Source organism: Antrostomus carolinensis, unplaced genomic scaffold (assembly GCF_000700745.2).
Source record: "Antrostomus carolinensis isolate BGI_N321 unplaced genomic scaffold, ASM70074v2 scaffold3142, whole genome shotgun sequence".
In the NCBI taxonomy this organism is placed as follows: Eukaryota; Metazoa; Chordata; class Aves; order Caprimulgiformes; family Caprimulgidae; genus Antrostomus; species Antrostomus carolinensis.
In genome coordinates, this window is record NW_010301667.1 from 95259 (window position 1) to 123045 (window position 27787).

Below are 27787 nucleotides of genomic sequence, written 5' to 3' on the forward strand. Positions count from 1 at the left end.
AATCTCTAATCTAGTGCTTAGACTTGTATCTTTTGAGAAAAAACATACTGTGATAACAGCATAGAATATTTTATAGAAAATGTAATTTAGAATAGAGTCTAACACAATTGTCCTTAAGTATATTTTAGGTAGACATAGCGATGATACACTCTCTTAGTGATACAGGCTTTGAGTAGCTTATGGAACAAGGCATAAAAACATTGCTGTATGGTTAAAGTTATTAATATTCTGGGTGAATTTACAATATTACTATGCTAGATCTATCACACTAGCTTAATAACTTGCATAACAATTCTAAAAGGTAATGCTTAGAAAGAAACAGCCTGCTCTGATGAAGCATACCTTATAGCACTGTTTGCAGCATCAGGGTCTTTGGCGTGTACTTTCCCAACCACAGTACCAGATGCTGCATTTTCTTGTACTTCAAAAATATAACTTGGCTTTAAAAATACAGGTGGCTCATCAGCATCTTCCACTGATATCTTCACTGTTACTGTGTCCTTGAATGGCCCATTGCTGATGAACTTAGGATCAATATGTACATTGGCTGCCTCTACCTTCAGACTGTAGGACTTTTTGGTTTCAAAATCTAAGACCTTTGAGAAACAAGAAGACAATGCATTCCACAGTTAGGAAAACTATAGTGTAAAAGCAGGAAGCAGTCCCCTAGTATTCAATGACATAAAACAAATGTGAGCATCTGTCAACAAGCTTGGACTGAAATGTGTGTATTTAAAAACATAAAGACTTAAATGGAAGGAGCTACATTCTATGTATGGAGCAGCATAGGAAGGCTCTCAAAATATCTTGCTCTTTGCTTGCTGTTTCATTCAGGAAACAACCTTTACTGGGAAAATTAACCTTTTCTTCATGTAGTCTTCCAGGTAGCACAAAAGAGTAAAGGATAGGAAAGGGTTTCCCACAAAATGCCAGGTTCAGTCTATCCCAAGTTGGCAGGATATGGATGTGGCTTGAATTGCTACTGGGTGCACCATGAGATAGGACAAAGAGAAGTTAAATTATTTAAGTAGTAAGGGAAATACGAAGATGGTTTGCAGTGCTTTCATTTCTGTATTTCTTTCCATCCGTAGATCTCATAGCACTTTACAAAGGGGAGGTGAAATAATGCCCCATGAGATAACTCCTTTTGGGAGCCTGATCAAAGTCACAGCATATCTGCATTGACATCGACATGAAATGGCTGCAGCATTGCAGTTTTGGTAGGTTCACAATGATCATGCCTCTAAATAGCTGAGAAGCAGGTACCAACCACAGTTCACAAAGTTTGCTAACATCATAAACCGAATGGTGCGACAGTTCGCCCACATTTTAAAATACACAAAATATGTACTCCCACCTCTAGAAAAGATACAGTAATTGAACCACAGAATAGTTTTGACTGGAGGAGGCCTCTGGATCTCAGGTTCCTGAAACTGCCCTGATGTGCAAGGTAGGGCTAACTTTGAAGTTAAGTTGCCCAGGCCTCCTCCTTTGAGTTTTGATTACCTCCAAGAGACATAACAGCTATAAAGATACAAAGGGCAAAATAATAATGCTTAAATAATAATAAGATTTATGATTTATAATTTGCAATTTAAAATTAATTTAACAACACTTTTAAAGATCACACTGATGGATTGTATATGAAATCACCTCAGTGTTTTTGCTGCTTTTCACATAGCCTGTGACTCCTTCAGAACAATATTGTGGACAATGCACAGCTGAAGAATTCAAACTATAGGGCATGAGGCTATTCAGACTGAACATAAAGCAACACTGAATGTCTGCTACTTATCAGCGCTAGGCAAAACTTCATTAACAATGAAGCTGATGGCATTGTATTTTACCGTGACTTTTTATTATGAATTCATTTAGTTTGTGCAACTAATCCACTGTACAGTATTTATGTAACTCTTCTTGGTTATTTTCTTCCATTCCAATTCAGCTAATGGGGAAATGGAATATTAAGAGTTAATCACAGCTTTAGAAACAAATTAAGTGAAATTGCATTTACTGATATGTTAGTTTAGGTGGTAATCCATTATTACCAAATATTCTGTCAGCAACAAAGAATACTACACATAAATAGGTGTTACTCACCTTCTTAAGCTTTACAACACCTTCCTGAGTCTCATAATCTGTTGTAATTTCAAACATATCCATGCCATCTCCATCAATGATGCTGTAAGCTACTAAGCCATTTTCCCCAATGTCTGGATCTTTGGCCTTCACTCTTCCTACTTCCTCTCCTGGGACAGCTGCTTCTGACACTGACATCTGGTACACACCTGGTGGAAGAAAAAAAGGCATTTGCCTTAAGTATGCAGTCTGCTCTCCAGTTGTATAGTTACTCATTTAACTTGTAATTTCCAAATAAACACAGTAATTTTTTTACATTTTCAAAACCCCTGAAGGAATGTTACATTATAAGAGCCCTGAGAAGCAAGTAGTGTGTGCAACCTTAAAACACACTGCTAATCTATACGAAATTACCTCCTCGTTGATGTTTTACACAACATCTCCGTGTGTCTCTGTTCAGGGTGGAGTTAAAAAGACAACCGGTCATTCAGAATGCAGAAATTGTTGTGACATCAAGGTTATCATTCATAACGACATGTTATTACAAAAATGGAAGAAAAATTCTCTTTAATATGACTCATGGCATGACCTTCAACTCTGTAGAATCCAGAAGCGTTTCTGCTCATTCATTCAGGAACCACAAATTATAAGCAACAAATTGGATAGGACCTCTTTGCTTTGCCATCTAAAAAATAAATCTTCTGCTTTCTATGGCTTTAATTTGGAGTGTGCACATATAGCACAACGATATCAAAATTTAACACAACAGAGAATACACACCAATTTGTGTGGGATTCCATACAAAAAAAAAAAAAAAAAAAAAGGCTTTCCCTTATCAAACTCCAGTGGGAAAACCATCCCCAACTATCACACAGATGTGTTGCCATACAAGTTTTTCCTTGCATATTCAAGAACACCAAGAAGAGCAACTCTGTTCCTGGATAAATCTCTCTCTAACAGTTGTCCTTCAGGCAGCATTGATTCCAGGACCTTCCCAACCCACTCAGAGTTCAAATAACATAACTTGATCCTAAATGTACAAATCTCTGTCTTCATTTTCTACCACTTTATCACCATTAATGCCTTAAAAAAAAAAAAAAAAAAAAAAAGAGAAAATAAAATAATCTAATTTATCCCCCTCTCCACAATTGCTCTTGTTGCTATACAAACACCTTAGGAACATCAGGAGACTTACACCAGGCAAGGACTTGGCTCATTACCCATAAAAACAATCGGCACATGCCATCGAATTAGGTCATTAACTCCAGTCACAAAGAACCCAAAATTTCAGCACGTAACTCATTAAGGGTTTGAGCAATGAATTTAAAAAAAAAAAATAAAAAATCAATCACTTGGATGTTTATATAAACAGGTCAAATCAAATCCCAGTTTTGAGTTACAAAGTGTTCCACATTAAGGTTTTAAGTTGGGGGTGAGTGATTAAGTAAAGCAACTGCTATTTAGCATTTCTGATAATTTTAAATATTCTTCCAAAACACTGAGTAAAGTGTCTTGAATTAAAAAAAAAAAATCTATCATTTGATGAAGTTACACAACAAAATACCATGTACTGGCGTCCCAGGTTATAATTTGGAGTGAAAAGGTATGTTTGTGAGGTATGTATAACCCGATGTTTTTAGGATTTAATATTTTCATAGAATCATAGAATGGTTAGGATTGGAAGGGACCTTAAAGATCATCTAGTTCCTATTAGAATGGTAGAAAGTGCTGACACAGAATTTTACATTTAAGGACTCGTCATGCCATTTAAGCTCTTGCATGAGGGTCCAGGCAGCTGCAACATTGGAAGAGCTGTTAGAGAGATGGTCATGTCCAGGATATATCACTATCATAACGGTTGCTCAGAGGAGAAACAGGGAAGGATGGGATGGTGCATATACTGCACTCCAAAAAAAAAAAACAACTCCATGCAGAGATGAGATGCAGAACAGATGCGTGGGGCCATTAATGTACTTCCACCCAATTGTGAAGACTGAATCTGTTAATGTCAGCCCTAATTAATTGTATATGTGTAAAATAAATAGCACAGGTATAAAAAAAAAAAAAAAAAAAAGACTTTTTGACCATCAGCAATACTTTTCAATCGTCAATCTAAAAATGTAATTGTACTAAATTTGGTTTGTATTGCCATGGCAAAGATAAGTTTTAAAGAGTATTCAGTCTTAACTTTTATGCTTCTGGACTTTCACCATTCACTGAGATTGCTTATAGAAGTAAAGGATGAAGTATCAACACTTAAAATGAAAGGCTATGTGAAATAAAAAATTATGCTCTCTCACTTGAAGGTCTGTCAAAGACCTGCAAGGGTATAATCAGGAGCTGTTAATATATTGTTCAACACTTTCCTCAAGGGCCAAGAACAGCAAGAGACTTCAAGCCTAAGAAATGCAGCTGTAAGAACATAAAGCAGATCTCCTTTCCTTTATCCATCTTCATAAAAAAACAAAGTTTGTTCCTTGAAAATTGCTATCATAACTATGCTTGCAAATCGGTAGGAACTTGAAGTATTGAAAGATGTGACATGAGGCCACTTAGAGACTTCTTTCAAACACCATAAATCTAACTGGAGAGCTTTCTGCTCCATACATGCTATGTGGCTACTGTATACTGCAACTCTCCCAACAGAGAATAATCTGTTCCTACACAATACATGAGGGCATTTTTGTTTTAACCTCCTCCTGCTTCCCTGCAACAATTTCTTAAAGTTCTTGTGGTCTGAGCACAGTAGTAAACACAGCCTGCTTTTTTAAAGTGTCTTTTATGTCCACACTATAATTATGAAAATGGGAAAGGAAGTACACCAGCTTATCCCAGCACTACTGCTGGGCAGGTACCTTTTCTAGTATTTTTGACCAATTTGGTTTAACACACAAAGGACTCCTCAAGAAATGGGGCTTCTTTCTCCATTAAAAGAGAAGTCCAGACTATCTCTCCCTGATCATATCATGGGTATATTTCTAATACCATGATCCAATAGTTTCAAAAATGAAATGTAGGGTTAGGAATCTTTGTAATCTAATCTTGACTTAAAAAAAAAAAAAAAAAAGTCTCACTTTGCAACACAAAGGAACTAACCTGGATACTAAATCTCTATATGTTACTAGCAAAAAATGTGTAAATAATACTTATTTAGTCATATGTGTGCTGTGATAATCTATTAGTTACTGCTTTTTGAAGTTTTGAATATGTCTGATACTTCACAAATATTGGTGCTAAGTAGCAAATGTGAGTAAGGATTTTTGTTACTTACTCTGTGGAAACTTTGGTGGGTTGTCATTGACATCTGTAAGTGTAATTGTCACTTTGGTTGTCCCTGAGAGGCCTCCCATGTGTCCTCCCATATCTTTTGCCTGTATTACAACGTGATACTCTTCCTTAGCTTCTCTGTCCATATTTGGAAGGGCAGTTCGGATAATTCCTATAAATTCAAATAAAATATGGCACATAAAAATTTTCACAGGTTCACATAACAAAAAATTGGATACTGCGTTTCTAGTTTGCATTAAAATACAGAAATATTTGCAGTGATGGTGCAGATTCTTTTTTCTCTACACTGTGCATCATGCTACGCAAGGAAAGTAGCCCAAATATTCAACACAGTTGAACAAAGAACAACCCTAGGGAATTACAGTTCAGCACAGAAACTGCCATGCCTATCATACCATATCATACGACAAAAGAAATAATATCATCTTTCTTGTGTGTACTCAGAAGCTCTACCAAATGCCAGGGGACCAACCTGTGAAAGCGCTTAGCTAGAATCGAGAGAGAATGAAGGAAGCTTTGCTCAAACACATCAGTAGATATACCCAACTGTACTTCCTCAACCAATATATATAGTTCTCCATTTTAATGTATTAGAGTTATGAGGTCCTACTCAAATAAACTGCTCAATAATACCTGTTTGAGCTTCCACTGAGAAGTATGGTTGACCTTCAAGAATACTGTAAACCAATTTGGCACTATTCCCATAGGTAGGATCATCAGCATCTGAAGCTGTTACCTGAATAACTGATGTACCTAAAAATGGAAAGCAAACACAGAAGAAATACAGTCAGAAGCAAATATGCCTGTAAGAACTCTGCAGAGATGCTTTCAGTCATACAGCAGACTATTTCTTAACTTTTTTTTTATTCCACGTTTGGTAAATGAAAAATTTTACTTGTCAATTTATATACAACAAAATAGACTCATACCATCCAAAAAGATTTGTCACCAGCTGTGATGTGGATTAATGTTCTAAACTGTGAAGATATAAAAGTCAGCAGTCACTCTGTACCATTATGGGTTTTTTTCCTCAGTAGTTTAAGCGTTATATTGCTTTTGTCGTTAGACAGTCAAACAACAGAGATTTCTTTTTATGTTTTCCTCAGTAAGTTTCAGAGAAGTAATTCCTGTAGAAATCTCTGAGACAGACACAGCTCAAACAGGAGATGAAAATGGAACAGATAGTGTGGCAGTAACTCCTTAGCTTTGTTACACAGCTCTGCTAAAGGAATGATCTTGATGTTTACCCCAGTGGATTCACACTCGATAAATTCCAGGGGACCCTTATGGTCCTCCTAGGAGGAAATACTCCTGTTCTGGGAACTGTCTAGAGACACTTCAACCATGACAGTTTGTAAGTGTGCAGGGTTTGATTTGGTCAGCAAATTAAATAAATTGCTTGAGTCACTGGCTGAGCATGAAGTAAATTTTACTTCCCAAAAATTCTAGGAGATAAGAATTAAATAAAGACAACAGGTACTGACAATGCAAGATCTTCCATAAGGCCAGGAACTGAAGTGCATTTCTGAGTACTTACCTACATTTGATCTCTCTGGCACATTGGCATGGTAGTTTTCATGAAGAAACTCAGGCGGGTTGTCATTTATATCTTGAACTTTAACAATGAATTCAGAAGGTGGTTCCAAAGGTCTGTTAGTGTTCCTGTCTACAGCTTGTGCCGTGAGAGTGTACTGAGCTCTTTCCTCCCGGTCCAGTGTCTTTGTTGCATGGATGTTCCCTGATTTGTCATCAATAACAAAAATGATTCCTGCTCCTTCACCTGAGAGAATGTATTTAATGTTTCCATCTCCAGAATCAATATCTGAATGAAGCTACAAAATGAGAAACAGACATACCTTAACAAGGTTATATAAATTTCATGTATGTGTTTATGAAACAAGAAAGTTCATGACATGACTGTCATTTCATAGTTTGCAAAAACCTTGTCTTACACCAGGCAATGATCCATACTCAGACACATGCTGTGAGCACATCTGCCCTGCATTCATAGAAGCTGCCTGCACAGACTTGCATGCTACCACACGTAGGGTGTTACTGAGACCCAAGCTTTAAGAATTAAGTAAAAGAATACATGAGAAGACAGTTATAGCAGGTTCTTTATTCAAATGAAGTTGGAAGGAAGAGTAATTTTGACAAAGATTTTGTGCACTTCATACTAATCATATTCTACTAGGTTGCATGTAAAAAGCTGTTAAGTGACAGATGGGATGGAACGAATGAGCCAATCACTGATCACCAACTAGTTTTTAATTACAGCCTCTTTAATATAAAAGCAGTAACAAACGCTTATTAAACATTCTTACTTTCATAACCAATGTACACTTCAGTTTAATGAATGAGGGAAACATTAAGACAAATTACAGTTTTATTGATTTTATATTGACATCTATAAATTGCACAACATTAACCATCTTTGAAACCAGAATACCCAGAATGGTATTTGCTGTCATTGATCCTGTTCTCCACTCTTTTTTGCTGGGGTTAAGTCAACACAGTTCTGCTGATTATTTATAAACTGTCAAATATACTATTTTATTTATGTATTTATATTCTGTTAGTGTTAGTAACGGAACAAAAAAATCAGTCCAGGATGTGTATACATACACATGTGCACCCAGATGTTTATCTCCCTTTTTACATACCCCTCATATATTTAATTTTACTGATAACTTGAAAATGAAAGGATGAAGAGATACCTATTGAGCAGTATACTTCTACTGAGCTTCTGGGTTAGACATTACATTTTTAATTACTATTTTTAAAGACCCAATAATGATACCAGATATTCTTGAGACATATTGCTGCTCAGGTGGCTGCTGCAGTTCTTGCTGTAGTGTTATATAACAGCTTGTACATCTTAATTCAAAGACTGCTGAGGTCAACGGAAAAATTTTTATTCACTTAAATAAACACAATAAACTACAATAAACTGATTAATTCTAGGTGAGTAAGTGGCTACTGAAGAAGCAGCTAATACAACAGGAAAGTAATGGCAAGGAAAAAATCTCATAAATTAATAATATAAATTAATAATTATTAATCAATGAATGAAAAAGAAATTCTTTCTTACCCTTCCTACTAGTACAGGATCTGGTCCTGTATACTCTTCTATAACAAAGAACTGATTCCACACCCAGCCTCTTTTCGAACGATGCAGAACTTGTCCTTCTTTTCCTTTTTCATGGTGACCATGAAGTGATGGCCTTGCATGGTTCAGTTTTTCTGTAGTTATGGCATGGCTGTAATACAGCATGCCCAGGCAGATAAGAGCGGCATGTAAACAATTGTCCTCCTTCATTTTTGGTTATTTTGTAGGCACAGGAGTATCCAAGAATCTACCCCTTCCACCTTGGAAGTCAAAAAGTTTGGGGCTACTGAAAAGTTTCAGATAAAATGTTCTGCACATAGGATACAACCACACATTGAACACATCACTTTAATGCTTTGCAGCTTCCCAACTTAATTCCTGAAAGAAAGTAAAACGGAGAAGGTTGTCAGTTCTTTTGTCTTTAAGGTGCAATTATTTTTTTATTAAGCAAAATATATGAATGGCTACGTTGGAGAATATCAGGATAATAAGATGACTAAAATATATTAATTATTGTGAAATATTGAGTAAGGAGCATATTTAATATTTTTTTTACATGTAACTGCTGCCTTGTAAAATCTCCTGACTTGCTGGTTAGGGCACTCATGTGGAAGTTGAAAGATAGAGAATCATATTCTCTCATGATCCTTCCAAATGGATTTAGCCCAAGACGCAAGGTAGCTGCAGAAATACCTAATTTATATCTAAGCCCTCTTTGGAGCTTAGATATAAGCTGTTAAGCCATAGGGTTTAGACATAAGATAGATATCAAGATACTTGCTTATCAAGAATGGAATATTTCTACACACACCTAGAAAAAGGCCTTTTCATGACCAACAGGTTTTTATGTTTAAAATACCTACCTATGTTGTTCTAGGCAGGAGCAGTAGCTGACAGAACTCTGAGGATCTATTTTTTTTTTTTATTTAGACCCTTGAAATAGCCCTGCTACTTCCCTCTGGGTACCAAGTCATCCAAGCAGAGAATCAGCAATGATTGCCAGTTCTCCTCCCTTTGTGCTGGTGATGATGAATGTCATAAACCAATAAAAAAATATTCATATAATTTCGATAATATAACAATTGATTTGGCTATTTATTCCTTTTCCCCTGTGATTTAGATTACCAGAATTATATTGATTTCTTACTTTCTAATAATTCTTAAAACATTAAGTCAGAATTAATATTTGAAGTAGAAATTGCATAATACAGTGAAACCTGAATTAAGGTCTATACCTCCAGTAGCTAACAATCCATCATAAAGGCCACTTTGACTTATCACTAGGGTTTCCAATACATTCCCCTTCAATCTTTACAGAACAACCAATTTTTACAAGGTCCTTACGATGTTTGTTTCAGCTTTCAGTATAATTCAGTTTACTCTTCTGCAAGATACTAATAAAACAATGTTATATTCATACAGGTCTATGTACAAATATATGCCACCATCTTCTTTAAAACAGAATGATTTTTTTTATAAGAAACAAGGTAATCTTACACATAGTATTTGTAGAAGACAAAATAAGAATATAGAGAAAAGCTTGAACCTACATCCCATTCCATAACTTCAGCAACAGATAAGCATCTCAGTAGTACCAAACCCACATATCTTGGGATGTTTTTCTCGAATCCTGAACAGTCATGTCCTCCCATCCACATCCCTTTGCACAGTTGCATGAAAATACATACCCAACATTGATGGACAGGAGTTTATAAGTAAGCAATTTATAAATAATGAATGAAATATTTGGGTTTATTTCCTTAAAAAAATCTACTTTTTAATTTTTACTTTATTGAAAACTGAAATCACCTCAATTACAACACCACAAGGTCTTCAGCATAATGAATTAAATGAAAGGCATACATACTGATGCAAATGTAATCTGGCTTTCCTAAGCATATTTGTTAAGTACAACATTTGGTGTATCCATTTAATTTTTCACTATTCTTATATGATGCCACATTACAGATGACTCTGTACTAGCATGGAAGACATGAAAAATTAAACAATCTCTATTACTTTGTCCAGAAAAATGCTTTTATTCTGACAAAATATTTGTGTGTGAAGTGTGGAGCATTAGGTCTGTGGTTTTAGAGCCTATATCTCCATTTTGTTGGGGGGTAAAAATCAGGTAAGACTTAAAGGACCTGAAAACTGAGATTTGACCTATTTTGAAAATGGCTTAAATGTGCAAAGCCTTTGAACACTAGTTACCATAGTGTCTTTCTATGATAATAGTTAATTCTAAAAGGAAAGGACACTCTCCCTCTTCCCCCCTCTCAAAGTTTTTAATTAAAAAAAAATAAAAAAAATAAAATTGAAGCCCCTAGTATGCAGTATTTACCTACCAAGCTTCCTAACTTTATTAAACCATAGTAAGACTTTTTAAATACAAGCCATCAAACTGTCTACTAATTCCACAGATGTAAAATGAGTTTTTCTGCCCTGTTTAGTAAACACCTCTGGATTTAGCTCCTTGTGGCAGGTGTAAATTTAACCCCTCAGCAAGAAGGCTCTGAGTTTACCTCTTTTGGCTGCTTTGTCTACAGAAATTTATTGATGAAACCAAATTCTACATATTAAGGCCAGCTCAGTCTGCTTCAGAATTGCATTCAGTTAAGCAGGGATACTGGTGTTTCAGATGTAGTTTGCTATGGAGTGTCCTTCGAATCAAATAGGCTTCAACATCATGCCCAGTATAGCTAATTATGCTGGACAAGTACACTTGCTATAGGGATCTATAGCATGTTACTCCTGTGCAGCAATTAGAGATGCTTGGGCTCTTGGACTGTTAAATGGGGCCTACGTGTTCCAAAGAGAAATGAAATGGGAAGGTACACCTAGACAGCTGCTGTGAAAAAAAATTAAGTAAACTGCTTCCATCAATAGATTTTGGACGTGTTTGAAAATTAAACTCACTGATATTTATTCTTCATTAACTTCACATAATGATCTCAACAATGTAAATAAGTAAACAAGTATGACCATTATTCCCAAACTTCTCAACGCTGTTATGTAAATCAGTAAACACTTTATAAAGATGCTTAAGAATAATGAAATAGCCAAGCTGATACACACGCTGCTTATTATCAGCTATTCAAGTGTGAAGTACTGGAAACAAAACATTAATCACACATCCATGCTTAATAAGGATTTAAAGCAAAAAAATGTTTGCTACCTTTTGTTTTACCCCCTGCATATACTTGTATAGAGAGGAAGCAGTATGACTACATGTCTTCAAAGAAAACTATTCTCTCTCATCCACTACTTGGGCTAAAAAAAAAAAAAATCACTAAGGTTGTTTATGGTAATTGCTTCTGGTTTTAGTTATAACATGAAAGGACTCCATGCTATTAATAACAAGATGGCTCTTTAGTAGCAAGTGACCTATTGTTATATAGGCTGCAATTAAAACTAGAGCTGCAGGCAATAAGGTCTCCCTCTGTCCTCCTCGTTCCCCTCTTGCTTTCTCCAGTCCCAAAGTTCATACCCTCTGTTCTGTTACATGGTGGTTGCCACAGCAGTAAGGCCTCTGGCTCCTAACGGCATAAGAAAAACTAATAGAATAAATCAACAGGGTTCCACTGAAATCTATGAAATTACTTAAATTCAAAACAGCTGCAATTCAACTTTTTAAAAACTACTTTTTTTCCTAAAAAGTAAAGTGCACAAGATGCTCTTAAGTTAAAGATAATATAAACTTCATCAAAAACCAAAGCAGTATTATTAACAAGAAAAAAGTCTTTTTCTTTTTTTTTCTCTTTTTTTCAAAACAATCTACTTAAAAGCTTTCAAACATTTTAACGTTACCTCAGTTTCTGTAAGCTTACAGTTTCCTACTTCTTCAAGCAGAAAATATGTCAAAACAGCTAAACAACTTATAAAGCAATTCCTTTTCTCTTGTGGAAAAACACCTCATAATTTTGTAAGCATGGAATACAGATCTGAGGACAGCGATTGCTGCAGGTGAGTGGTCTGCTGCTCTGGTGAGTGTCCGCAAATTCTGCTTGCAGCACTTTCATTCAGACACTGCACAACACTACACAAATAGTGAACTGTTAGAACCATTTGCTGTGAATGTTTCTAGTCTTTTTTAAAAACTAGAATCTTGGAGGTATCCTCAACATTATTGTTATTTCTGCACATAGATGTTATTCCTCAACTACAGCAAAGCAAACCTCAGTGGGCAGTTGACGAAATTGCGACATCCTGATTTTTTCCACTGTTGTTTAGAATTGCACAACTTATAATTTTGAAATCCTAAGTTTTCCTAAGAAATCAGTAAAAAAATCTGCTTCCTTAAACATACTGCATGCCAGGTTTGAACTAAGACAGACTTTTTCTCAAAAGGAAGAATTTCATTAACATATTTTAACTGCATACAAACAAATGTTGACAATTTTGGTACTGAATAACAGCTCTATCAGGGATAAAAGGAAAAGTTAAGCGGCCACCACACAAGATCAAATCACATCAGAGAGGCACATGAATGCAATGAGATTCCCAAATGCTGCCCATGTAAGTTGATCAGTTGAGGTACTCAGGATTGAGAAATGTTAAAACAATATCTAGTACACACTCTGAAAACTAACATAGATGGTGACGTGCACACAGAATTTCTGCACGGAAATAGATTATCTCCCTAAATAACTGTGAGAACATGCTTTCTGGGCACTTCTAGCTATGTAGATAATATGTCTATGTTTTGTACTTGCTGCTACTTAGTTTAGGAAATGCAAAGCTAGTAAATTTTACTTTTAACATAAGAAAAGTATTCTTCTAGTGTTAGAACATACAATCCATCAATATTCCTAATGGAAATATGCTATTCAGCTGATTAAGAACACAACTATCATAAACCTGAAAAATGATACAAACATGTCCACAGACTATGGGATGGAGTAGAGCCAGGGTCTCGACTATTCCACAACGCATGAACTCCACTCTGCTTGTGCCCTCTTGCACTGAGAGACCGCAAAGTGTGGAGACTCAACATGCAGCACAATAGAGAGGTGGCATTATGGGGTTATCCCTAACAGGCTTATCTAAAAAGTCACTCTGCTCTACAAAACTTCACACACAAATTTGAGTGACTGTTTATAGATGCATAATAGACAAAAATAAAGAGCCAGCAAAGATTATTTTAATGACAAGACCAGTCGCGGAAGTGAAGTCTAGCCAATTTTAAATTTCTTTCATTATATTTATAGCAACAATAATCCCAAACATTCATGCTGACTTCCTGTGTGCTATTAAATGACCATATGCCAAATTAGAATAGACTAAACAATTTTTCTGATTTGTCTAGGACATAACTTCTGGATGATACATTAAAATAGCAATTGTTCTCAGGAATACACTTGGCAAAAAGCAGTCAAGAGCACAGTTTAGCAATATAATAATGGATGATTATGTTCTGAAATGTTTTGCAAAAGCATCAAGTAAATATAGCAAACTCCCAGTCCAAATGAGACTTTAGAAGTAATTAGAATTAGCTGAAAAGGAAAATGATTTATTTTACAATAATTTTATCATCAGACAAGGAAATGAATAGGGTTTTTATGACAGAATAAATATTGGATCATATAAGATCTGGTGTTAAGAGTGCTTGAGTTTGGGGCATGAGGATGGAGGGGTGGGCAGCGTTAAAAAATGAGCAGTTCACATGAAAAGAAGGTAGGAAAAAGATTTCCAGATCAAATAATCAGTGGGGTCCCACTGAGCCCATACTGGTTAATCATCAGGGCATATAATGAATTTAACTACTTTGGAAGTTTTTAATAAAATACATTAATTGAGGGATATGCAATAGGTCTGTGCACAACTGTTTCATTACTCACATGGATTGGTAAATGTCCTGTATGCATAGCAGTTTGAATGCAGGAGTTCAGTCCGGCACATATTTTTATCCTCTTGTAGACTGCCATACTCAAATACCTGATGCCTAACTATTTTTGAGAAATTTATATGAAAATATTTTTGAAGGATACTAATTTTTGCTGCAGAAAGATATTCAGCCCTAACCAGTAAGTTTCACACATCTTGATAGTCTAACATTTAGTTTCAATTTAATTTTTTCCTGTTAAACAAAACTTTGTTCTCTTCCTTGACTCATTTCAAGAAAATGGTACATAAAAGTAAACAAATAGCCTGGTCTATTTTGTTTATGAAACAATGTAAAATATTGAGAATCAGTACTTTCCACATTTAAATTAAGTTTATCAATTACTTTTTAATTTTAAACCGTTCTGCATTATCAGACCAATCTTTGAATAGTTTTTACCCTGAAGTAATTGTACAACTTACTTGTGGAAAAGAAGACACCTCATTTTACTTACATTAAATAATGTTATGCAACTTATCAAGATCTGCTATACAGCATATCTAGTTTGCATGACACACAGTAAAGCCAGTTCTTAAAATAAATCCTTTAATCCTGAAAAATGCCAAATTTTCTGTGAGATTCTAGGTTCCCTAAATCTGGACAAGACTAGAATTAGGATTATTGCAGTTTTCGACTGGAACTAGAGCATGCCTTACTTTTCCTCGATAGAGCTACTTATATGATATGCAGAATTGAGAAAGGTATAATCATAACCATCATTTGCAAGGTCTACTTTAAATGGAACAAGTTGAACCAGAGGAGGAGACAATATCAGCTTTTTAACTTTTAGCTGCACTCCAGCAGTTAAGGGCTTTATGTATGTCTTTCCAGACAGGAAATCATCCCATTAGGAGATGGATTTTTGCTTCCTCAAAAGAACCCCTTCTCCCAGGGCAGCATTGGGACATAGAGCTCTATTCATATACCAGCAGAGTTCCCTCTCTAAGTGTCAGGACCATGGCCCTTACTAATCACATACAATATAGGAAAATTAAAAACTAAAGGACTCTAGCCAACCAACTTTATGAATATAGCTAACCCCATAAGACTAGTCATATATATATATATATATATATATACACACACGATGCTACTGGGAATCAAGCACTAAAGGCCAATATGCAGAAGTCCAATGTAAAATTTTTTTGTTCAAATGACAAAAGCTCTGAACTCTGATACAGGAAAAGATTTTCACGCTATATATATAACTGGTAAATCTCATTTTTCTCAATGTGTAATTCTGAAGCAGTTCACCAGCAACTAACTCCCTTTGAGCCCTTCTGAAACATTGAATATCTCTTCCTAAGCATATTTCAGGTCTCACTGGAGTGAAGAGCAAATAACCCTCATCTGAATGCAAATTGATATAAAGTCTTTTGTGTCATTCACAAAACATAATTAGTCTTATGAGACAAAAGTATTTAGTCCAGAAAAGGATTTTTTTCATATTTAAAGATACTTAAGAAAAAATTTATCTTAGTCATGCCACTGAATAACCTCACACTCCTCTAATTTATATTCTGCTGTTTTGCATGGGAGCATGATACAATTGTAAAGGATTATAATCTGAGGCTGCAGTTCTGCAGAGCTAAGTATATGTAAAATTATATATATGGTGTGCAAACAACCAAGATTCTAGTGGTATCTTACTACAGAGGGATTCTAGGTCATGGTAAGATTTGTATGTACTAAATACATAAATAAAATCTTCACAGAATTGGTGATTTTCATCTTTAGCAATAGAAGTTACCTTAAAAATGCTAAGTAAGTTTTGTAGAATCCTATTCGGAGTTCTGTAGAATCCTATGAAAGGAAATATTAAGCCTTTGCATTTTTAAATTATGTTTTATAGCACTGTATTGGATTACTGAGATGTTTAAAGCCAATAATCCCTGGCTGCTCCAAAGAATAGTTTTTGAAATGTAGCCATATTTTCCTGTAGCAGCTTTGAGACTCAGTACTAGGAAATCATAGACAAAGCCATAAAATGATGGTGCTTTGAAAGTAGAAGTCATTTTGCAGGAAAGCAGAAGAAAAATAACCTCCTGGCTAATATAACTTAATATATTCTTCAGTATCCACCTCTGAAATCATCATGAAAGAAAGTATTTTCACCAGGCTTTGATTTAATTTGTGCTCATTCAAGAAGAGTGAAATTGCCATTTGGTGTACCTCATGCAAAGCAGTAGAAAGTAGGAAGACAACTTAGTACATTATGAAGTGAATGACATAGAAATAAGCACAAGAGAGTGATATTAAGAGGCTTGGGAAATGAAAAATGGCTGTAAACAGTTTTACATTTACTTACCGCCCTGGGGAGATCCACTTAAGATAAATGTGACAGAAGCTGTCTGTTTTTAAGCATAAACTCTACAGGAAAACAACTAGCATAAGAAAGGTAGTCTTATTAAAGAACATGGTGATTGATAGAGTCATTTGAAGGGATGACTAAGCTATTGGTAGAGTTTATTTTAAATAGTAATTGTGTTCTTGTGCATCTCAGACAAACTGGTATTCTCATAATTTCCTGTATACTCAAAGGCCAATATAGCTGCAGCCTATGTCCATGCTAGTTTCAATATAGTTTGCTATTATGTAAGTGGCTATAAGTGACACCCTAAGAGGAAATAAATGACAACAAAAGTGAATTTACTTCCAACTACTAATGCTGAACTTACATGCTAAGTCAACTCGGAATATTTTTTTTTTTCTAAGAATTTATACTTATGAATGGCTGAATAACACTTGTGCTATTCACCTAAAAGACTGATGGCCTTTTTGGTTTATGCCAAAAAAGAGACAGAAATTCAAGATTAAAGAGTGATAACTGAAAACCTATCAAAAACTAATGACTACAGGCAAGCTTATTCAGCTACCAAACCAAACCAGAAGAAATTCCAACAAGCAATCCATTTCTGTTCTGATCTATAATCTCTTGCTGAAGGGCTGACAGCCTCCACACAATCAGAAATCTAAACTGAGTCCATGGTACTGTACTTACAGCTTCATTTCTAGAGGCAGCTTCAGCAGTGCTGCTGAAATGCCAAACTATTAGAGCATCTTGTGTGATCTTTATATAACCAATGTGTTCCTCTACAAAATATTTTTCCACTTTGAATATAATTCTACTAGACTACTGGAACCCCTAGCCCACTTCAATTTAGTCTCCCTCAAGTAGGAAAGTTTCTGATAAAAGATTGCCACTTTGGAAGCACATGCAAACTACCTTGACAACAGTTAGTTTAAGTCTAGCAACCATTGCAACTCTCATTTAGAGAGGTGCACATAATTAGATTCTCTGTAACACTTACCTTTATAAAACTTGACAAGTTAGTAAATTACTAAGAGTCTCTTTTTCAAACACATTTGGTAGAGAAAGAAAGGTGAGAGATAAATTTCTAATCAAAGAGCCTTCTCCTTTTTTCAGCCTTCTTGGAGCTGCAGAGGGAAGAGTTCAGATCCTTCAGCCATGCATATGTAAGGTTCTTTCTCATAGTTCACTTAACTGTTCCAGTTTAGTGCAAATTTCTTCCATAAAGAACATAAAAGCCACTTTGAGATTTTTTGAATGAACAATTGAATCAATAATTAATTTTTTCATAGGCAGAGATTGTCTATGAAGAGATCTATTTTGGCTCAATAGCATGAGATATTAACATCAGAATGTTCAAATACATTCCTAATACAGCATCAATAGCTCTAATAAAGGAGATCATCGATGTTTAAGTACCTAATGGGAAGGTAGAGCTGAAAGGATCAAAACTGCAAATTTAAATTATTATTTACAATCCATTAAATCACAATATTATAATTCAAACAATATTTGCATGAGTGTCTTCTGAGACGTCGTGTTGTAAGTTGTAACCATATATTTCCATTTAACTTAAAAAAACAAACACACAAGCAAACACAAAGAAAACACCGCTTTCATTAGATATAACCTCCCCTTTGGCTTCCTGTGCAGCCTGACCTGCTCTCAGCACAAATCAGAGGAACTATAGGAATTTTCAGTGTTCCAAAGCTATAAAGACTAAGACATAATTCCCAATATTATGATACAAGACAAAAAAAAATGCAACAAGAGGTGCCAAGGTGATGCAATTAGATGTTGAACATATAAATAGCATGAAAAAGACAGGCGTCAGCCTGCAATTAAAATTTAGTTTTCATGCAAATGATACATTTGTGAAAAAAGGCAAACGATTCAGTATATTTTGCATGAACATAATTTGTTTTGAGTTAAAACTGTTCATTGCATGTTTCTAACTGATCATATTAAACATTAATACATTGAGAGATTATGGAATGGCACTATTTCTGACCCATAATTACAGATGATTGCAACAAAACATTTCATTTCTATTCTCCTGATAGAAACCATTAACAACAATAGTTTTAAGGCAGTACCTTGCTACGGTTAGAATTACATTTGGCACCATGATATCATGCAGAAGAGGCAAAATTTAAATGCCTTGAACCTATCATTGTTCTTCCATAAAAGCTCTAGTTCCAAAAACCAATATTGCACAGAAAGCTGGTCATGGGAAACTGGCAAAATTGGGCACTTGTTTTATTAGATTAGTGTTATTCATAGCAGAAGCTATGAATCAGCTCTGATTAGATACATCCCGGAAATGTATATGTTTTCGAGATTTAAATACCTTTTGCTACCATTTCTCTGATGTCAAGGGCAAATCCTAACCTTAAGAGTGCAATAATCATGACTTGCGGTATGTATCTGCATCTTAGATTACCAATCTTAAGATTTCTGCATCTTAGATCCCCAATATCTTTTCTAACCAAAAGGACAGTACAAAAGTAGTTGAGTGTGAATGAATGTGTGTCCAGTCAAGTAAAGATTTGGCTTCCAAATCAATAAGAGAGAGTTTTCTCCCTAATGAAGACTAGTGAAGTGTTATTTAAAAATTAGCTTGTGAAAAAGAGAGAAAAACTACCTGACACTTGGTAGAACTGTTGGATTGAGAACAGTATAATTTTTGGATGGAATAACCTTAATATGAGGCAAGTACGGGTGAAAGATTTTCTATTTATAGAAGAAAAATAGAGGCCAATAACAATAATAAAAAGAATTTACATAGCTGTATGCATATATATACACACACACATATATATAAAAGACTGAAAGCTTCAGTCAAAAGAATAGTATTAGGCATTTTTTTTTTCACATTAAATATACCCTTACATTCAGCATATTTTCTATCAAAAGGTTCTTTTCAAAAAGCTGCCAGGATGATATCACTATTTCAATCCAACCAATTTCCTTTGAAGTCTCCTGAATAGTAATTAAATATATTGGTCTTGGAGTAATTGTGTCTTTTTTCTGGAATAGGAACAATTAAAGAGAGATGAGAGAATCTGTCACCAAATATAATCTTTCTAACTACATTTGTACTTGTTGCATTCATTGGAAGGAGGATGGAATACTTAGAAATTTTGGATCTTTTTAGTTTTTGTAAAGGAAATGTCGACTTGACAGTTGAAATAAGAAACAAACTAAAATGACTGCTGACAGTCCTGGTAGTGCATAGAGAAAGAAAATGGAAGTTGTGTCAACAGAAAGCTTTTAAAGACCATCTGTGTTAAGCTCAAGAGAGTTAGTGTGAACTAGAAGAACAAATTATCATGTTAGAAGCAAGTAGCTGGTGGAAAAAAATGCAGGTGACTGAAAGCCCAAGACTAATGAGCATGTGTATCGCATAAAATGGCATTCTCCATGCAAGCACAAATACATCATGTTTGCAAGAGCATGAAGCTTTGCAGACTGGGTTACAATAGTTCTATTAAGACAGTTCTGTGTATGGTAATTCATCAGATCAAGTACGTCTCATCTCTGTGAATTTTATCATCTTTGATAGAGAGAAACGAGGCCTTCACAGTTCCAAGTAATTTCTAAATACATAACTTTAAGTTTCATCTGTACTTTCCACTTGCTTACAAAGTCAGGCTAAAATTGTTCGTTGCAGTGTATTGAGTGTACCACAAGTTTTGCTTATGTTTTTCTCAGTTTAAGTTTTTTTAACTATGCTAAAGATTCCCCTGTTATCTGTGGAAATTTGCCGTATACCTGCTAAGCAACCTGTAGCATTCACTGATTTAACCATCAGAAGAGGCTGACATAACCCTCTACCTTGTTCTGTGGTCTAGTCTGGTATCTCAGACTTCACAGAACTTAAATGCAGTACTGATGCTTGCTGGCTTTGTTCACACTACAAAGAATCTGGAGTGTTTAATTTTAAAGTCTACACAAAACTTCAGTTTGTATGTTTTTCTTTGTGTATAATGCTGAACACTCCCATGTTCTTTTTTCCTTCAAATCTCCTTGCTAAATAATACAAGGTTGCATCAGACTAACCCATATGGATTAGTATTTGAATTTCTTTATGGTGTCTTTACAATATTACATCCAAGGATAGTGATATAGTGCTCTTCTACAATGCTAGCCCTATATTTTCTCACCTCTTCAAAGACCAAAAGACAATGTTTTCAACTCAAAAGAAAAAGGAATTATTTTGTACCATTTTTACTTCACCTACAATCAAAAATAGCTTCCTGGAAATCCAGTGGTCAAAGAGAATAAAGCACCAGACAGGCACCAGCTGGAGAAACTGGATCTGGGGATTCATCCAAGAACTGGGAACATCTTTCTGAACAGACAAACATATTTCTTGTTCAAATGTCATGGCTGTCGGGGTAAACATTGCCTTAAAAAACTTAATGTGATTTTTAAACTTTTTTTTTAAACTCTGTGCAAATTTTGTGGACCCCGTTTGGCTTAAGCTTCAGTAAGTGAGCTTAGAATCAGACCCAAGGAATTATGAATATATTTTATAAGCAGGAAGAACTCATTATGAAGGTCATATGCAGGCACTTATATTAGCTCTGTTATTTGTAAACACCGCTACAACTAAACCCAACTATAATACGTGACATGAATGATTATGTAAGAATAAGATTGCTAATATGAATGTTTACTAAATGTCTATTTAATGATGGGGTTTAATTAAATAGTGTAAAATATAATTTTCCATGTGTAACATGAGCTTGTTAAAATTTCAGAGCTTTGCAAGCCAGTAAAACAGCATTACCATTGCTTGCAACATGCCAAAGGCTGCGTGTGAAGCTGACAGCACAGGCCTCAGGACCCCTTACAACTTGTTTTGGTCTGCCTGGGGCTTGGTTTTGGTTAGCTTATTTGGCTGTACCGGGTTATCTAAGGATCAGGTGACTATTGCCTAATCGGGTTTTGCTTTTTGCTTAGCTTTGGATGACTATGTGTTGTAATACAGTTTACCTATATTTTTTGTAATAAACAGAAAACAATAACAATTTTTTATTCTGTATAGAACAAACTATCTACGACCCCCAAATAAAATGCAGCATAGAGACAGGCATGGGATGATATGAGGAGGTTTGAAAGTTCAGGTACAAGATGATAGTGGAGGTCCCAGGGCTGTAAATGCTCACCAATGGTCAAGCTACTGGCCATTGAAGGAATGTAACCTTGAAAGCTGCATGAAACAAGTTTTAGAGATAACACAGAGAAAAAAGGATAACATTCAATACATGTAAAACACACCATTCACAGTAAAACTGGATATAATGTGAAACTACAGACCAATTAAGAAAGGGCAAGGTGTGGAGAACACAAAAATTACACCAGGTGGATTCTAGACTGAGGAGGAAGGAGAAACCATCACTGTATTTCTCTGGGATGCAGGGGCCCTCCATCCCCATCCCTTCCTCAAGTCATCTGCTTGATGGTGAGTGTGACACCAGAGAAAGGGTAGATACTAGAAATCTTGTGTGTATCACTTTTAATTGCAAATAACTTGTATAAGAGCTCAACATGGGTGAACAAATAATTCTTTATTAGAATGTTAAGACTTTGCTTTACATATAAGTTTTGTTTCTTTGGCCTAGATGGGCTCCATAAGCAGTAGCACAAGAAACTGATGGAGACTTCAAGCAACCTAGTCTGAAACCTGGATGCAACACACCAGTAACTGCTCACAGGCAAAGTAGTTCAGTTGAACAAAAGACAATGCTGTCAACCATGTGTAAGCTCATGCTAAAGGAAACAGAGTCTGTGCTGAAAGGAGGTAACAGCACGTGGAGAGCAGGAGCAATGTGGATAATGACTGGGCCAACAAAGCACCAACCTCTGCTTTGGAGAGCTGGTTTTGACAGTTATTAAAGAGCCATTACGTTCTATTCTTTGATGTAAAGTTTTCCCACTTAAATATTTAATTGATCTTTCCATTTGTTAAATGAAAGCACTTTTTAAGCAAATCAAATCAGATTTGCAGATTTTCAGATTTACAGATCTAAAATGAGAAAAAAGGTCATTCCATTTGATGTGAGGTTTCTTGAAAACACAACCATTGTATTATTCTCTTTATCCTGCAAACAGCAAAGTAGCAGCAACGACTGGGTCACTAGCCTGACTGTGAAACAGCACAGCACAGTCTTTGTTGAGCTTTCCTTGGAGTGAATCATTGTGATTCACTGAAAGTCTGTTCACTGTGACCGAGTTGTTCTCTCCTGTGTCTTATACAGGGCAGAGAGGCAGAGAAGATGGAAGTGGTACCTTGGACACATAAACCAAGGAACACAGCAGTGAAGTTCGCAGTTAGCACCCAGTCTTGAAATGAACAGGTCTTTAGTAAGTGTTGAATGTTTGTGCAAACATATTCCCTTAAAAAATTAAGATAAATACTACTCTCTCCAACATGCTGCAACTCATACATGTTGCCCACAGTGAAAATATGGAAACAGCTCAGGAGGTCGAGGGAGAGTCTTTTATTTGGTTGGTTATTTTTGCTTCAGTGAAGCCTCAGTTCACAAAATATAGCTTATAGCATGAAACTAAGCCATAGCCAGGAGGGCTCTCCAAGTGACCAGACATTTGAGGTTACATAATGTTTTTTTTTTTCTGAGGGGAGAGAAGGGAGAAAGGAAGGCCAAGTACCCAAGTTCTCTTGTAAAAGTGGGTATAAACCTGTAAAAGTACATCAGATCTCATAACTATGACTTTTCAGTATTTTAGGCTGTTTCTAAAAGATCATGTTCATAAACAGAACCAGAGAATACCCTGGAGTTTCAGTCCTGTATTTGATTCCAAACATTATATTTGCTCAGATTTCCCCTTTTCTGGCCTCTCCTGTTATCCCATTGAATTCATTAGAAGGTTGTGGCTACCAGCCAAAACAAATGGTTAATGCATCCCAGAACCCATATTGTTTGAAATATCTTCTGGAACAGGAATTTATAGGCTCTAATAAAACTCAGATTTCAACATTAAAGTATAAGTCTGTGTACTTGCCACATATACCAGAATTATATAGAAAATCTGAATCATGAAACTCTGAGGAAATGAGGAAAATATGCAGTAACATCTAGAAAGAGGCCACTAGGACTTGCTTATACCTTTAAGAGCAACCTTAAGCAAGAGATAAATCACATATGATGTTATACAGGTAGAGCAAATGGACCTAAAAGAAATACCATTGAATCAAAAATCCTTTCTTTTTGCCACATTGAAGTATAACAATTTTAGACTGATCTACAGCAGTTATTACCTTAGATAAGAAAAGATGGGATTGAGTCCTGATTCCACCCTCACTTTGCCCCTCCATGCCTCTACCCATCTCCAAGAAATTCTAGTTATTTCTTTGATGTAGCTGTTCAGTGTGCTCTATTCTATTCTCTTTTATATTGTTTATTATTATGCATTCAAAGTATAATGAAACATGTGCTTTCCATCCCAAAAGGGTGCATATTAATCTTGTGCAGGAATTACAAAACATTGCTTTTACAGATAAGAAACTGAATAGCTTTTTCCTGTAAAGAAATAGAAGTATAGACTTTGCCTAAAACCTTGGAACAAACCTTCATTTATGAGACAGGGGAATCATTTTTATTCCACTACATGAATTCAGTGGGCTGCCACAGGCCAGTCATAATCTGTTATTGTTTCCCTGCAACCTCATACTATTAATTTTTCTTTTTAATGAACTGTCCAGTCTAGTTTAGCTATGGGAACTATGATGGAGCTGCAATATAAATGGTTTATGTCATGCCTTTGTCAAAAGGCTTTCCCCTAAAGCACTAGAATGTAATTGAAAAGCCATTTTAAAATAAAGTAACTGAGTGGTTGCAAATGCATGTTGTCAAGAATAAAGTGGGAAAATCCTTAGCATTACATTAGATTTTACCATTCACAACTTGTGTGTCTTTATTAGTGTTTATAAAGATTAGTAAAGCCACATAAACTGCATATGTTTGCAAGGTTATATTAGCAAGTGTTCCTGAAAGATACTGAAGCCATTTTCAAGTTTTTCTTCAACTGTGACTAACAATGCAGTAATTGATTTGGTTAAATACCTCAAAAGAACTAAATACACTAAATTTTGTTGTATTTTATAGTATAGATAACACGTTCATGTTTGAGAGAGCCAAGTATCTTCTGAGTAGAATTCAAGACAGTTTTTGTCGCATGGGAAACTTTGGCTGAGTACACAGTAATCTTTTTTAATATATGTGCAAGACTCATAATTTAGTTTTATCTTATGGTTATTTTTTCTAGGCTTGGATGTGTATGTTTGTTCTTAAAGGCACAATAGTGGACGTTTTAATAAATTCTTAAATATATTATTAACAATTATTATTAAATTATATTTTAAACTGCTATTTCTGTTATTGGAATATAATTGAGAAGAAACTTATCTGTTGGGCCTATTTTCACTCCTCCTAGAACTTCAGTATAGAAAATCCAAGCAGCATAGAAAGGAAATCTCAAGTCAGGATATTCCCACTTAATGAATCTATTGGCCATCTTCCGGTGTGACTGAAGATCCAAGCTTATGTTATAGCTCCAAATGAGCAATACAGTGCCTCTCTGTCTTCTCTTTGTTCTTTGTTCCATTAACAATAGTTAAACAAGAATATTTACCTTCTCAACTGTTTGATTATCTAGATACTATAACAGGAAATTTGCATTCCTGAACAGGCACAGCTGGAAACAATTTAAGAAAGGAAGATCCTTCAAAAGAAGATAAGAGAATTCAAGCAGCATATGGATGCCCAGGTTTACATGATAATCAACAAAAGCAGTGCTTGTTCCTCCTCTTTTGCAAGGAGGCACTTCACACTCCAACCAGAGGGAACTTCCCACAGTCACTCTGCAGGAAGCTTTCTTTTAGAAAGTATTTGTTTGAACTGCAAAATGTAAGTCTACAAAAATAGACACAACAGTTTCTCAGATAAGAAATAAAAAAAAAAAAAATAGAGTAGGGACCCAGTTTATTAAAATCACTTATCTTGTGTCCTAGTGAGAGTGATGGGCCTTCAAATCTTCCTTTAAGGTTATTCCTCACAGTCCTCTAATTTGTAAAAAATAAATCTACTTAGAAAGTGTAACTCTGAAGTCAAGAACAAAAAGAGTAGAAAGAGGCCTGAACTAAACCTTGAAGTGAGATGTAAGAAAATGCCATAAGAGGTGAACTGAAACAGTGGTGAGAAAATTCATGTAACTTCATGGAGGGGAGACTCAGAGAAACTGATAGCATAACTAAGGTATTTTTGCTATGTCTTCTTGATACTGATATATAAATTTGAAAACTAGTGACGAAGTCTTCAGTCAAATCAAACACTCTAACTTCATTCTATTGAAAAGCTGTATCTGAACAAGAACTGAGCATTGTTTGCAAAATTTGGTCCTTGTGTTTAGTGAACAACAGGATAAGAATCTCACATGCTGATCTTCAGTTCTTCCTAAGAAGCAAAGGATCTTGCACATTTCCCATCTAAATTAAATTGAATGCTGTTGGTATCATTGTCAAATACACTCTGTTTCAGCCTGATATTAATTTCTGCAGTCTACCTTAACAATTCTGTGGATACCCTAAACACATAGTCTATATAGCTGCTCACAAGGACGTTTAAGTATATGGCCCATTTGGCTGCCAGAAATAAGATTATCATCATTCAAGGACATTTCCACAGAAATGAAGCATCTGTCAAGCAGGACTTGAGTGCACTGAATGTAAAAACACTGAATGAGTCAGCTAGACAGAGCTTTAATATCCCAGCTTTGTATTTTTTATCCTAGACAATTCAGATGGGATCATGCCTTTGATTCTGTAAAAATTATAGTATTTACACATTTATTATCTATTAAATTTAATCTGTTTCTGTGTTAATTTAAAAAAGGCATGGATACTGCTGTAAATGGACACTTCTCACCTCTGTGGAATCACTGGCTTCAGTAGCACAACTGAAAGTCACAGATGAAATTAAAAATTAAAGGCATCAAAGCAGTAGATATAACTATTTTTAGGTCTAGGGGTTTCCATGCTTTTCTATTTCCACACTTTCCACAATTGCCTTTTCTGAAGCCTAGGAGCCACCACTAAATTCTTTTTCTAACCCAAGTTTGAGCAGTTATACTAAGCTCAGTTGTACAGCAAAATATCAAAGAAATAAACCAAATATGGAATTAATTACTCACTCATGTAGGCCTAAAATAAAAAAGTACGAATCTTTTTGACTGATATAATAAAGTTGGAAGCCTAAATATTAGAAAATTTTTTAAATGTCTGTTCTTCAGTGCTACATTGCTGTGAGTTTTCAAGAGATACTCTGATGTTTTAAACAAGAAATTAAACAAATGTGATCCAAAAAATGCACCTTAACAAACCATACATTAAAAACATAGAAGGATGGTCAGTGTCCTACAGCATCAGCTCTCCTGATTCACAATCAAGACCAACAGATAAACTCTATGATGCATGAGAAAAACTGGCTGACAGTACACATCAAGCGAGGAATTAGTCATTGCAGACATGTTTCCTATATTGTACAAATATTGTAGACACTATAGAAACAAGAACCTAGTTATGCATATCTGACATGACTCAGAAATTCATACGTTTGGCTGTACTACTTACCTTCACCCACTGGAAACTTGTTGCCAATTTATGTAGCATATTCCACACATTTGAAATGTCACTTAATGAGACTATGATGACAATGCAGATGTGAGTTTTCTGCTGCCACTTATCCAGTACTTCAGCTCTGGCTGCAAAGAATGAAAAAGTTCATTTGAAATCCAATGCTATGTTGGTATCATCATAAAAGAAAAACTCAAGTCTAGCTATAAACTATCACAGTAGCCTAAAGAGAGTTTAAAGACTAACAATTAAATAATACTTATAATTCCAAGGAGAAAATTAATAAATAATGTTTACCTTAACAGACTTACTACTGCAAGAATGTTCCCATAACTAAAATGCTGGAGGCTGTATCAAAATTCCTTCACATCTTTTTCATTATCTCCTGAAAAAAACAGACTTCTATGGAAAAATCTGTTCTGGGAACATTATCCAATACAAGACACACTGTAGGGA

The 27787-nt window shown here is 35.3% G+C and overlaps 1 protein-coding gene across 1 annotated transcript in view; it reads right to left on the reverse strand.

Moving 5' to 3' along the window:
* Positions 1-27463, reverse strand: part of CDH11 (cadherin 11) — a 39591-nt gene extending 12128 nt beyond the window's left edge. Inside the window, exons 1-7 of the mRNA XM_010163553.1 lie at positions 27329-27463; positions 8459-8854; positions 6905-7199; positions 6001-6120; positions 5351-5518; positions 2101-2288; positions 343-596 (exon numbers count right to left, since the gene is read on the reverse strand). Of these exons, the coding sequence (XP_010161855.1) occupies positions 343-596; positions 2101-2288; positions 5351-5518; positions 6001-6120; positions 6905-7199; positions 8459-8686 (1253 nt within the window). The 5' untranslated portion in view covers positions 8687-8854; positions 27329-27463. The remainder of the gene's footprint in view (positions 1-342; positions 597-2100; positions 2289-5350; positions 5519-6000; positions 6121-6904; positions 7200-8458; positions 8855-27328) is intronic.
* Between the last annotated feature and the right edge of the window lie 324 nt (positions 27464-27787).